The sequence below is a fragment of the Amblyraja radiata genome, chromosome 3, assembly GCF_010909765.2.
Source record: "Amblyraja radiata isolate CabotCenter1 chromosome 3, sAmbRad1.1.pri, whole genome shotgun sequence".
In the NCBI taxonomy this organism is placed as follows: Eukaryota; Metazoa; Chordata; class Chondrichthyes; order Rajiformes; family Rajidae; genus Amblyraja; species Amblyraja radiata.
In genome coordinates, this window is record NC_045958.1 from 12,870,571 (window position 1) to 12,883,106 (window position 12,536).

Below are 12,536 nucleotides of genomic sequence, written 5' to 3' on the forward strand. Positions count from 1 at the left end.
TCCCACCACCCTAGTAACACTGTTCCTTTCCCCTCCTTCATATGCTCATCTCCCATCCCTGAGTCCCACATTTTCCTTTCATATACCCTCTTTTCCCTCCCCCCTTTCTCCTTCCACCCCTATCCCTCTGGCTTTACATTTCACTCATCTTCTTTCCTTCTCACAGCCTCTTGACTCTCTTTCACCTCCAGCATTTGTCACTTATTCCACCCATCTCCCAATCACCCCCTCATGTATCCACCTATTGCTTGCCAGGCTTTGTCCCACCCCTACCTCTTCCTCTGCTTCCCCCACCCTCCACTCCAGTCTGAAGAGGGTGCTGTGGTGAAGCGGCATCTGTCAATTCCCTCCACAAATCCTGCCTGACCTGCTGAGTTCCTCCAGCATTTTGTTTTTTCGTCAAATTTCCAGCATCTAGTTTCTTGTGTCTCCAAGGATCTGATTTGATATGTTTATTTTCAACAGGATAAAGGCAAATTAGCCCCTTCCTTCACTGATCCAGGAGCAAAACCAAAGGTAATGAATAAGTTAAAACTATTTTTTTAAATATATGCTTTCACTTAAACCTCTTTGGAATGTGCTCCTGGCAATGTCGGGCACCAAACCTTCCAAAGCCGCCTTCCTGCCCAACTGCCTAGGACCACAGTCCACTTTCCTGCCATTATGAAGTCAAAGGCTGAGATAGATTGAAAATGTTCACAATAGCTGCTCATTGTCTAACTTTGGACCAGCAGTAGTACTTCAATTATTTGTTTGGATTTGTTTTTCCTCTCAGAATCAGAAATGGTAGCTAGCTCATCCTTCACAAGTGTTGAGCATGAGGATGAGGCCAATACAAAGGCACTTCTAACTCTATTGGTGACAAGATGAGAAAAAATACTTTTTCCTTAATCAAAACCCCTATCTCCTCGAATGCTAACTAAATTCATCGTAAAACAAACAGAAAATGCATGCAATATTCAACAGATCAGACATCACGTGTGGAAAGAGATGGCTCGGGTCAACCATGCAACTGAACTGTGTTATGAAATGAGTGTTGAGAATTTTCTGTTTTATTCTAGCCTTACATCTGCAGTATTGTATCAGTGTCAAATTTATTTGTATTGCATTAAGTATAAACAATCAAAAATAATTTAAAATGTTAATGATTAATAATTATTGATAAATGCTATTTGTTTTGTAAACTAGATAGATTCTTGATTAGTATGGGTGTCAGAGGGTATGGGAGAAGTCAGGAGAATTGGGTTAGGAGGGAGAGAATGATCAGCCATGATGGAATGGTGGAATAGACTTGATGGGCCGAATGGCTTAATTCTACTCCTATCACTTGTGATCTTATGAACTTTCCATTAACCCAAATTACCTTTTGGGGGGAAAATATATCCGTGTATACACTTTACAGATGTATCAAGGTTGTAGATTACTACCCAACAGCATGAACATTGAATTCACCAACGCCAAGCATTACTGCCCTCCCCCCCCCCACACTGGCGTGGTCCCATTTCTCTCACCATCTGCCAAACCAACCCACTCCCCAGTCACCCCGCTCCATTTCCCTCCATCGTACATACATTTCCCATCCCGAGTCCACCATTTCCCTTTTATTCCCCACTTTTTCACCTCCTCCCCCCCAACCCATCCACCAACATTCCACCCCTCTGATTAACAATTTGCTCCTCTCCTTATCTGATATCATTTTGCCTCCTTTTCCTCTCTACCCTTTGTCACCTACTGCTCTCCAAATCCCCTTCAGCTGTAGCAACTCTGTACCATTTGCCAGTCTTTCTCCCCCGCCCCCACCTTGCTTTTCTAGTTTCTCTCCCCATCTCCTATCAGCTAGAAGAAGGGCCCAGAACCAAATCGTAGCCTGACTGTTCCCTGCACAGTTTTTGGCTGACCCGCTAAATGCCTCCAGCAGTTTGTATTTTGGCAAAAGTATTGGTTGTAGATCTTGTACCTAGGTTGGAAATTAATTCCCTTGATGATTCAGACTGTTGGAGGTAGTTTTCTGGAAATGTAAGGCATGGGTTTAACTGAACCCATCAGGAGCATATATCTCATAGAGCCATAAAGTGATACAGTGTGGAAACAGGCCCTTCGGCCCAACTTGCCCACACTGGCCAACATGTCCCATGTTTGGTCCATATCCCTCCAAACCTGTCCTATCCATGTACCTGTCTAACTGTTTCTTAAATGTTGGGATAGTCCCTGTCTCAACTATCTCCTCTGGCAGCTTGTTCCATACACCCACCTCCATTTTATGTGAAAAGGATACCCCTCAGATTCTTATTAAATCTTTTCCCCTTCACCTTAAACCTGTCATCTGGTCCTCGAATCATCTACTCTGGACAGGAAACTCTGTGCATCTACCCAATCTATTCCTCTCATCCCTCCTCTGTGAGTGAATGTCTATTCGTTCCTTGGATGGTGGTGAATGGTCGGGAGGTCACTTCTCCATCATTTCCATTTCATGGCTTTTGTGAACAGGAGAAATTATGGTTCATGGCAATTTCTACAAATTAAGATTTATTTTAAATTGGAACTTTATTGTTGAATGCAAGAGAACTTGATTGTGTGTTTTATTGGTACAGGTGATGACTGACGATGATATCCTGGATTCTCTGTCGGGAGGCTTTGGCCAGAGCTCTGTCGCTCCTATTTCAAAATGCTCAGTTGCACCAACACAGTTTGCAACTCTTCCCTCCAAGCAGAAAGAGGTATGACCCTTATTTTGAAGTATTAAAGATTCACTTTTTCCTTTTATTTTATAGAAAATAGACAATGGGTGCAGGAGTAGGCCATTCGGGCCTTCGAGCCAGCACCACCATTCAATGTGCTCATGGCTAATCATCCCCAATCAGTACCCCGTTCCTGCCTTCTCCCCATATTCCCTGACTCCGCCATCTTTTAGAGCCCTATCTAGCTCTCTCTTGAAAGTATCCAGGGAACCACTGCCCTCTGAGGCAGAGAATTCCACAGACTCTCTGTGTGAATAAGTATTTCCTCATCTCTGTTCTAAATGCCTTTATTTAACTATTCTGCCAGTTGGAAAATTATCAATAGACAGCATTTTTTTGCATTCAACCAACATTTTAAGTTGTTCACTATGAGTTGCACATGTGCACATCCTTGTGATCATCCATAAGCAAGGTTTTGTTGCTTCTGGGTGAATTAAAGCATTGTGGCCTTGACCTTAAAACACACATTTCCTCAAACCACCAAAGGCTATGTTGATGAATGAAGGCAATGGTGAGTTTCATCAGCAAGGTCTGCCTCCACTGTTGGGTGTATGGGAAGTGATAAACATTGTCCAGAATCGCATTGTCAAATACCAATATTGTGCCATGGGGCAAGTGTGATGAAGAAACATATGTTCTGCATGAGGCCGTTCCTTTTGTAAACTTTGGTGAGAGGATGAATGTTGGTTTGATGCTCAGTTTCTGCATGTGTGTTTTGTGAATAAATGAATAATAGCAATAAGATGGCAGGAGAATCAATAACCAGAGGACAGATGTTCAACGAGGGAGGGAATAATTCAATCGGAACCTGAAGGGCAACTTTTCATTCAGAAGGCAATGGGCGTACGGAACAAGGTATGCCAGAAAAGGTAATTGAGGCTAGTACCATGACAGCATTTAATAGACATTTGGACAGGTACGTGGATAGAAGGAATTAGAGGGATATGCACCAAATGCGGGCAAATCGTGTTAGGCCTAAATCTAAATCTAAATTTTATTAGTTATTTAAGTTATGACATCGGATGGAAGCTGCATACTAAATCTCGTTGCACTTATGTGCAATGACAATAAAATATATTATTATTATATTATTATTAGCTTATATGGGCTTCTTGTTTGGCATGGATGAGTTGGGCTGAAGGACCAGTTCCATGCTGGCTGACTCAATGAGGACCACCATAATTGATGCCTATAAGACTCCATCTTACTGCCAGAAGCCACCATCTACCTTGATGAGAACAACCAGGAGATCCAAAAGACAATGAAAAACATGGGGAAGGTTTTGGTGTGCTGGGAAAACACTATTACAAGCAAAACAGAGCTGCAGGCATCCGTAACCTGCGGTTCAACCAAATCTCCAATACATTCAAATCGTGATCGTTTTCAAGAAATAATAATAATAATAATGAATGGGATTTATATAGCGCCTTTCTAATACTCAAGGCACTTTACATCGCATTATTCATTCACTCCTCAGTCACACTCGGTGGTGGTAAGCTACTTCTGTAGCCACAGCTGCCCTGGGGCAGACTGACGGAAGCGTGGCTGCCATTCTGCGCCTACGGCCCCTCCGACCACCACCAATCACTCACACACATTCACACACATTCACACACAGGTAAAGGTGGGTGAAGTGTCTTGCCCAAGGACACAACGACAGTATGCACTCCAAGCGGGATTCGAACCGGCTACCTTCCGGTTGCCAGCCGAACACTTAGCCCATTGTGCCATCTGTCGTCCCTATTTCAAAATCCCTATTTCAAAATAAGATGTAGTTGCAGCAATTTCAGAGGCGTCTACCTGCTGTCTGCAGGGAATGACCAGTGCAATAATCCTCCACAGCTGCCTCCTCTCTGTGGCCAAAGAGCTCTGTAGATTCCCACCATTTACATGCTCAAGGTCATGATCGTCACCTCAAGACAAATCCAAGAGAAAATGTAGGAGAAGTGCTGACCACAATGCATGATCTTTTATGGCCTCACAAAAAAATGTTTAACTCCATTGACTGAGAGGAAATGTGGTGGATCTTCTCATATTTGGCTTTTCTTTAAAACAATTGTCATCCTGCACCTGCTACACAATGAAAGGACCATCGCAGACCCAATGCCATTGCTAACTGTGGTCAAGCAAGCCTGCGTTGTTGCACCCTGGCTGGGGATCACTGCTGAGTTACAATCTGTTCCCACTGGATTGTCCTTGCCACCCGATAATGGAGACGTGAAGGCAAGAGGGCCAAGGTTCAGCTGCTTCCAAAAGGGGGAGCTGACTTTCATGTTACCCTAACTTACTGACATGAGATACAAAGCACAGCTGAGCCATCATTAATTTATTTCCCATTGAACACTTGATTTATTCCACTGGGAACACACATTTTTACAGGTTGCACAATGCATCTTTAGGGCCAATAAGGAATTGACAATAAGGACAAGAAAGAAATAGGCCAGAATAGTGAAAGGCTTATGTCCTATTTGCCACAGTCGACTACTGTGACTGTCAGAATAAGGGCCAGAGCTCCATTACAGCTGTGAAAGGTAACTGTGGCCAGAGAAATAGGCCAGAAGGCGAGCGTGGAGTGAATATGATTTTAACAGTATTCTTAATCGTTTTGCTCCTAGATGAATAGAGGGAAGGAAGAAAAGGAGGGTGGAAAAAAAGCTGTGTGGAGCCTGCCATTCAACAGATGGGCCAAATTCCCAGTTCCTCTATTTTATTTTTGTAGAGGGTTTCATGCAACTGATTGCAGCAGTCTGTAAATGCGCCAGAGTCATAGAGTCAAAGAGTGATACAATGGGGAAACAGGCCCTTCGGCCCAACTTGTTCACATGTCCCATCTACACTAGTCCCACCTGTCCTATCCATGTACCTGTCTAACGGTTTCTTAAATGTTGGGATAGTCGCTGTCTCAAGTAGTCCTCTGGCAGCTTGTTCCATACATCCACCACCTTTATTGTGAAAAGGTTACCCTTCAGATGCCTATTAAATCTTTTCCCCTTCACCTTAAACCTGTGTCCTCTGGTCCTCGATTCACCTACTCTGGGCAAGAGATTCTGTGCATTTACCCGATCTATTCCTCTCATTCCTCCTCTGAGTGTGAATGTCCATTTGTTCCTTACGTGAAGAGGGGAATGACTGGGCTGAGGTCATTTCGCTGTCATTTCCTTCCCATGACTTTTGTGAACAGGAGAAATTATGGTTCATGGCAATATCTATAAATTAAGATCTAATTGTTGAATGCAAGAGAACTTTGATTGTGTGATATATTGTTACAGGAGATGACTGACGATGATCTCTTCGGTTGTCTGTCGGGAGACTTTGTCCAGAGCTCTGTCGCTCCTATTTCAAAATGTTCAGTTGGAGCACCACCACAGTTTGCAACACTTCCCTCCAACCAGAAAGAGGTATGACCCTTATTTTAAAGTATTAAAGATTCACTTTTTCCCTTTTTAACTCCTCGTAGGAGAGCTGCCGTCCAAATTCACTGTCAAATACACCACCGCGTGCAAGTGTAGAGCTTGGATGTATTGACGAGAAACCAGCAGCGGACCGTATATACGATACCCCCCTCCCCCCCCAATAAAATCACTTGAGCAATGGCTTGTATAGTAGTACAGCCATATTCATTTGAACGTGATCACCAACCAGGGGTGAAAAGATAAATAGAGGTTCAGTGCTTGTTTTATTTTATTTAACAATATTATTAATACATTTTAATAATTTCTATTACTTAAATGTTTTAATTTGTTTCAATAATTCTTAATTTTTCAACTGATTATAAAAGTCTCTAAATGTCGGAACATTGGAAAAGAGTTGTTAAGGTCATTGACAGCAGCAGTATCTGAGGGCCAGGAGTTGGTGTTCTCTACCCTATGCCCTATTTGCCACAGTCGACTACACTGACTGGCAGAGTAAGGGCATGATCACAGCAGCAAAAAGTAAAGTCCCTGCCCCACTTACGCGTCCTTGGCACGCTAATTACGCGACCTCGTGGTCGCGTTGAGGTGCGACGTTTCCGCGAAGGTCGCGCGCGATTTCATGCGTCCGCACAGCCGTCTGAGCGCGTGACGTCATTTGAAGGTGGACACAAAATGCTGGAGTAACTCAGCAGGACCGGCAGCATCTCTGGAGAGAAGGAATGGATGATGTTTCGTGTCGAGACTCTTCTTCAGTCTGAAAGAAGGGTCTTGACCCAAAACGTCATCCATTCCTTCTCTCCAGAGATGCTGCCGCTCCCGCTGAGTTACTCCAGCATTTTGTGTCTATCTTCAATTTTTTTGGCCCCGCCCTGGGAGTAGAAGTGGGGGCGGATCCGGACCACAACGGCCGTGAGCCCAAGGCTGAGCTCGATGATCATTTGCCTGCTTCTGCTCCTGTCGGAGGTGAGACGTTGCGTCGCGCCAGGGTCTTGGGCCTGTCCCACTTTGTTACCCACGTCAGTTACGCGAAGATTTCGTTCGCTACAAAAATTTCGCGCACAACTACATACCCCTCCGCGCTTCTCAGTGGGGCTGGTCCCGTGCGGCCATACGATGCCCGTGCGCCTCAACGCGACCACGAGGTTGCGTAATTTGCGTGCCAAGGACACGTAAGTGGGACAGGCCCTTAACTGTGGCCAGAGCAATAGGCTAGAGGGCGAGTGTGCAGTAAATATGAATTTAACAACATTCTTAACTGTTTTGTTCCAGTGGGATCTCTCATTTGCACCAACAAATGACACAATTGTTTAAAGTCTTGCAAAAAAGTTGGTAGAAATGCTACTGGGACTCTCAGTTAAATGTAAACCTATGAAACAATAATAAATACTAGAAGGGTCTCGACCTGAATCATCACCCATTCCTTCTCTCCAGAGATGCTGCCTGGCCCGCTGGGTTGCTCCAGCTTTTGGAGTCTATCTTCAGTTTAAACCAGCATCTCCAGTTCCTTCCTACACAATAAATACTATACTTTCTATTTTACTCAGGCTCCACTGAAAGCCACTGCAGCTGCCCCAGTATCAGCAAGTCAGACACATGCTAAGGTAGGTGATGTGTCAGGGAAAATATGTGAACTTTAGTGACCCTCTTCAGAATAGAAACGTGTTTAGTGTTGAAGAGGGGCAGGGTGTTTTTTCACCAGGGTGTTGCCTGCGTTTGAATTGCAGAGAGAGGTTGGATTGGCTGGGATCCATATCTTTGGGCGTGTCAGGCTGAGGGTTGGCCTTATTGATGTGTACATTCATAACTGACATGTATGAAGTGAATGCTCACAGACTTTTACCCAGTGTAGAGGATTCTAAAACTAGAGGCTATAGACTTAAGAGGGACTCGGGTGCAGCTTGTTTAGTAAAAGGGTAGTCCATATCTGGAATGAGATGAGAGGGGAAGCTATACAAGCATATACAATGGTGACTTTTGAAAGACATTTGGACAGATACATGGAAGGGTTTGTGGGCCAAATGTAGGCAAAAGGGACTAGTCCAGTATGCCATCTTGGTGAGCACAGACATGGTGGGCTGAAGGGCATGATTCTGTGCTGCACAGTTCCATGACTCTTTGCCAGTGGGCCACGGGATAATTTATAGAAAAATTATGAAAACATAGATGGCAATTTCTCATCATGCATAAGACGTTATACCTCTCAAAAGTCACATTATCCCAGGAATGAGTGGGTTAATATATGATGAGCATTTGTCGGCACTGGGCCTATACTCACTGGTGTTTAGACGAATGAGGGGGGGACCTCATTGAAACGTACAGAATAGTGAAAGGCTTGGATAGATGTGGGGAGGATGTTTCCACTAGTGGGAGAGTCCAGGACTAGAGGTCATAGCCTCAGAATTAAAGGATATTATTTTAGGAAAGAGATGAGGAGGAATTTCTCTAATCAGAGGGTGGTGAATCTGTGGAATTCTTTGCCACAGAAGGCTGTGGAGGCCAAGGCAGTGGATATATTTAAGGCAGAGATAGATGGATTCTTAATTAGTACAGGTGTCAGACGTTATGGGGAGAAGGCAGGAGAGATAGATCAACCATGATTGAATGGCAGAGTAGATATGATGGGGCCGAATGGCCTAATTCTATTCCTATCACTTATGACATTATTCCATTCAGCTCTCAACTTCCAACCTGAATGTACTCCTGGAGCCTTTGTCAATGTTTCATTCAGTACTTTTGGTGGAGTGCTGACCATTTACTTTACAACATTACAACATTTAGGCTCCAACGAGCCAGATTTTTGCTCCTTGGAGCCTAAAATGATTCACTGAGATTCACCAAAGATTTGCCACAGAAGGCTGTGGAGACCAAGTCAGTGGATATTTTTAAGACAGAGATAGATAGATTCATGATTAGTACAGGGTGTCAGAGGTTATGGGGAGAAGGCAGGAGAATGGGGTTTGGAGGGAGAGATAGATCAGCCATGATTGAATGGTGGAGTAGACTTGATGGGCCGAATGGCCTAATTCTACTTCTATTCCTTATGACATTCAGTACAGAAACTTCTGCTCTTTCCCAGGATAACTTCTGTCTTGCCGTCCCCCCACCCCAACATCATCCCATCCCATCCCCCACATTTATAATAGCCAAGGAGGTCATTAAAAATGTACTTGTTTAATCATTAGCTCCGTATTTTGTCATTGTGGAAAAGATATTGTGGAAAATGTTATAAAAGCAATTGTAATTTATCTATTTGCAACGGGCCAAATTGCAGACATTAAGTACATCTTGTTTTCATTTTGTTGCTGTTCATGTCTGTTTCGGCTGAAATTTGTCAAGATGTAAAAAATATATATTTTGTTTTCAAAGGGTATAGATCCATTTGACCTACTTGCAGCAAGTCTTCCATCTGAGGCACCTGACAATTCTGCTCCCAAATTTTCAGGCCCTGAAGTGAAGGTACAAATGAAATTTGTATGGAACTTTCAATCTTCATATTACTGCATCATATGTTTTTCTTGAAGAAGCACATTTACATTACATGACATTTACATTACATGCCTTAATTTGATCACATGATACAGGTCTTGCGGAATACATAATCTGCAAGCTACCAGAGAAGATGAATTAGTCAAATCCAAATGCTCTTGGTGGACTAATGCTGACAACCTGTTATACGAATGGTTGAGTGTTCTTCTCCAGAACTTTGAGTGCTGCTGTAGTCTTGTAATACATTCTCTAATACCCTCTGCTACGCTAGACCCCTTTCCAATGTGTCAAGACTTCCCTTTATTTCTGACGTCTTCTCCCAACCCTGAGAAATCAGGTCCACTTAACACAACAATCTCTTTCCCCATTCAGACACTGTAACCTTTTAAGTACTGCTCCTTGCTGCCCTCCATCACTACCCCTTCATACCTTCCACCTTCTAAGAGAACCTATGTCCACCACTATGCTCCAATCTTCTCTGCTATGTTAATCAAGCGGGAATATTGGAGAACATTTAATAAACCTACTGTAGTAGGAGGCTGCTCCTTCAACAATGGATACCCAGTTTGTGCCCATTAGTCATGCTGTTAGATGCACTACAACTCTTGCTGTAAGCACTTGGTTATTGTGTTTCAGAAGCAATTCTGCACCATCACTGTATGACCCCAGGAGTGTGGGTTTTGTGACATTGTTTTGGATGAGGTCAAGTGACCATTTGTGATGTCAGCTGTCAGCTTTTATTCAGCATGTTTTTAATGAGGCTCTCAATTCATGATTTAGTATCTACTCCAATGAAGCAGCCACTGGGCCGATCAGTCAGTGATTGGTTGGCCGTACAGAGAAGCAGCAGGAGAGCTGGCGATCTGTGTTGGGCGAGTGTAGACATATTTTGCGACTAATTTTGAGTGTGTAAAACTGAAGAATGGAAATGGAAGTTCCTTGTAGATTGCCTTTGGTGAACTAAATACTGCATGGACCAAACATTAGCTAAGGTAATGATTTTGCAGCAACAACTGGTTTTGCCTGGGGAATTCTCATTAGATAATGAACTAATGGGCACAAACTGGGTATCCATTGCTGAAGGAGCAGCCTCCTACTACAATAGGTTAATTAAATGTGCTCCAATATTACAGCTTGATTAACAGACTAGCAGAGAAGATTGGAGCATAGTGGTGGACATAGGTTCTCTTAGAAGGTGGAAGGTATGAAGGGGTAGTGATGGAGGGCAGCAAGGAGCAGTGGTGGCAAAAACAGGAAAGCAGACTATTATCTAAATGGTGGCCGACTAGAAAAAGGGGAGATGCAGCGAGACCTGGGTGTCATGGTACACCAGTCATTGAAAGTAGGCATGCAGGTGCAGCAGGCAGTGAAGAAAGCGAATGGTATGTTAGCTTTCATAGCAAAAGGATTTGAGTATAGGAGCAGGGAGGTTCTACTGCAGTTGTACAGGGTCTTGGTGAGACCACACCTGGAGTATTGCGTACAGTTTTGGTCTCCAAATCTGAGGAAGGACATTATTGCCCTAGAGGGAGTGCAGAGAAGGTTCGCCAGACTGATTCCTGGGATGTCAGGACTGTCTTATGAAGAAAGACTGGATAGACTTGGTTTATACGCTCTAGAATTTAGGAGATTGAGAGGGGATCTTATAGAAACTTTTAAAATTCTTAAGGGGTTGGACAGGCTAGATGCAGGAAGATTGCTCCCGATGTTGGGGATGTCCAGGACAAGGGGTCACAGCTTAAGGATAAGGGGGAAATCCTTTAAAACCGAGATGAGAAGAACTTTTTTCACACAGAGAGTGGTGAATCTCTGGAACTCTCTGCCACAGAGGGTAGTCGAGGCCAGTTCATTGGCTATATTTAAGAGGGAGTTAGATGTGGCCCTTGTGGCTAAGGGGATCAGAGGGTATGGAGAGAAGGCAGGTACGGGATACTGAGTGGGATGATCAGCCATGATCATATTGAATGGCGGTGCAGGCTCGAAGGGCCGAATGGCCTACTCCTGCACCTAATTTCTATGTTTCTATGTTACTTAAAAGGTTACAGTGTCTGAATGGGGAAAGAGATTGTTGTGTTAAGTGGACCTGATTTCTCAGGGTCTGGAGAAGACGTCAGAAATAAAGGGAAGTCTTGACACAACGATGGTTTAGCAGCCATTTTGTGCTTACACACAATCTTGCTGTGCCTTTGGGAAAGAGCTGCGCTGCTCCCAGTCCATTGGCTTGTACCAAAGCCAGAGAAAACCAGCTGTGTGGACCAAAAGCAATGTTGCTTGAACCAGAAGGATTTACTGACTGCCCTATTTGTGAAAGTGGGTAACCAGCTGTCCAGCCCCATCCTGTCATGGTTAAAACAGAGGGTGGACTATGTTCAGTTGAACTGGAAGTGTTTTAGGATGTGAAGTACTTACATTTTCATTCCCAGCCAACTCCCACACATTTTTGAGCATTTGTAAATTTTCCTTCCAGATGCATCATTCTATATTATCCAAATTTGGATTACAAAGTAGCAAACTCCAAACAACAGACTTTGTGACCTGCTTATACCGTCTCTCTCAATGGCCACTGATTTTAACAGCCAGCTTTATCGGGACCTTCATGATATTCCTGGGCGCGATATTCAAATGCAGTGTTTAGATATTGAGCCATAAATATTTAATTTTATATTTTGATTAATGTTGTTTTTAATAACTTTAGGAAGCAGATGCAAAAGAGAAGTCCATTGAGCGATTGGGAGAACGAGAAAGTACAATCCCGCCTGAGTACCGATATGGGAAACAGCCCGATTCAAAGGTTTGGTCTAAAATTAGTTTTGTAGGAAGCCAATATGAGGCAAAGCACTGTTAGAATTCTTCATACTATGTCCATATATAGAACAGCTAGAATTATTTCGTATAGCAT

General features: G+C 43.5%; 1 protein-coding gene across 39 annotated transcripts in view; it reads left to right on the forward strand.

Annotated features, from left to right (window-relative positions):
• The window catches only part of cast (calpastatin), a 174,194-nt gene that overhangs the window by 132,479 nt on the left and 29,179 nt on the right, over positions 1-12,536 (forward strand). For 30 of the 39 annotated variants that reach the window (XM_033017307.1, XM_033017317.1, XM_033017345.1 and 27 more), the window contains 6 exons: positions 466-516; positions 2,592-2,717; positions 6,008-6,136; positions 7,696-7,752; positions 9,518-9,607; positions 12,333-12,428. In XM_033017307.1, coding sequence (XP_032873198.1) covers positions 466-516; positions 2,592-2,717; positions 6,008-6,136; positions 7,696-7,752; positions 9,518-9,607; positions 12,333-12,428 — 549 coding nt within the window. The remainder of the gene's footprint in view (positions 1-465; positions 517-2,591; positions 2,718-6,007; positions 6,137-7,695; positions 7,753-9,517; positions 9,608-12,332; positions 12,429-12,536) is intronic. The other 9 variants (XM_033017344.1, XM_033017332.1, XM_033017346.1 and 6 more) reach the window with 7 other exon arrangements.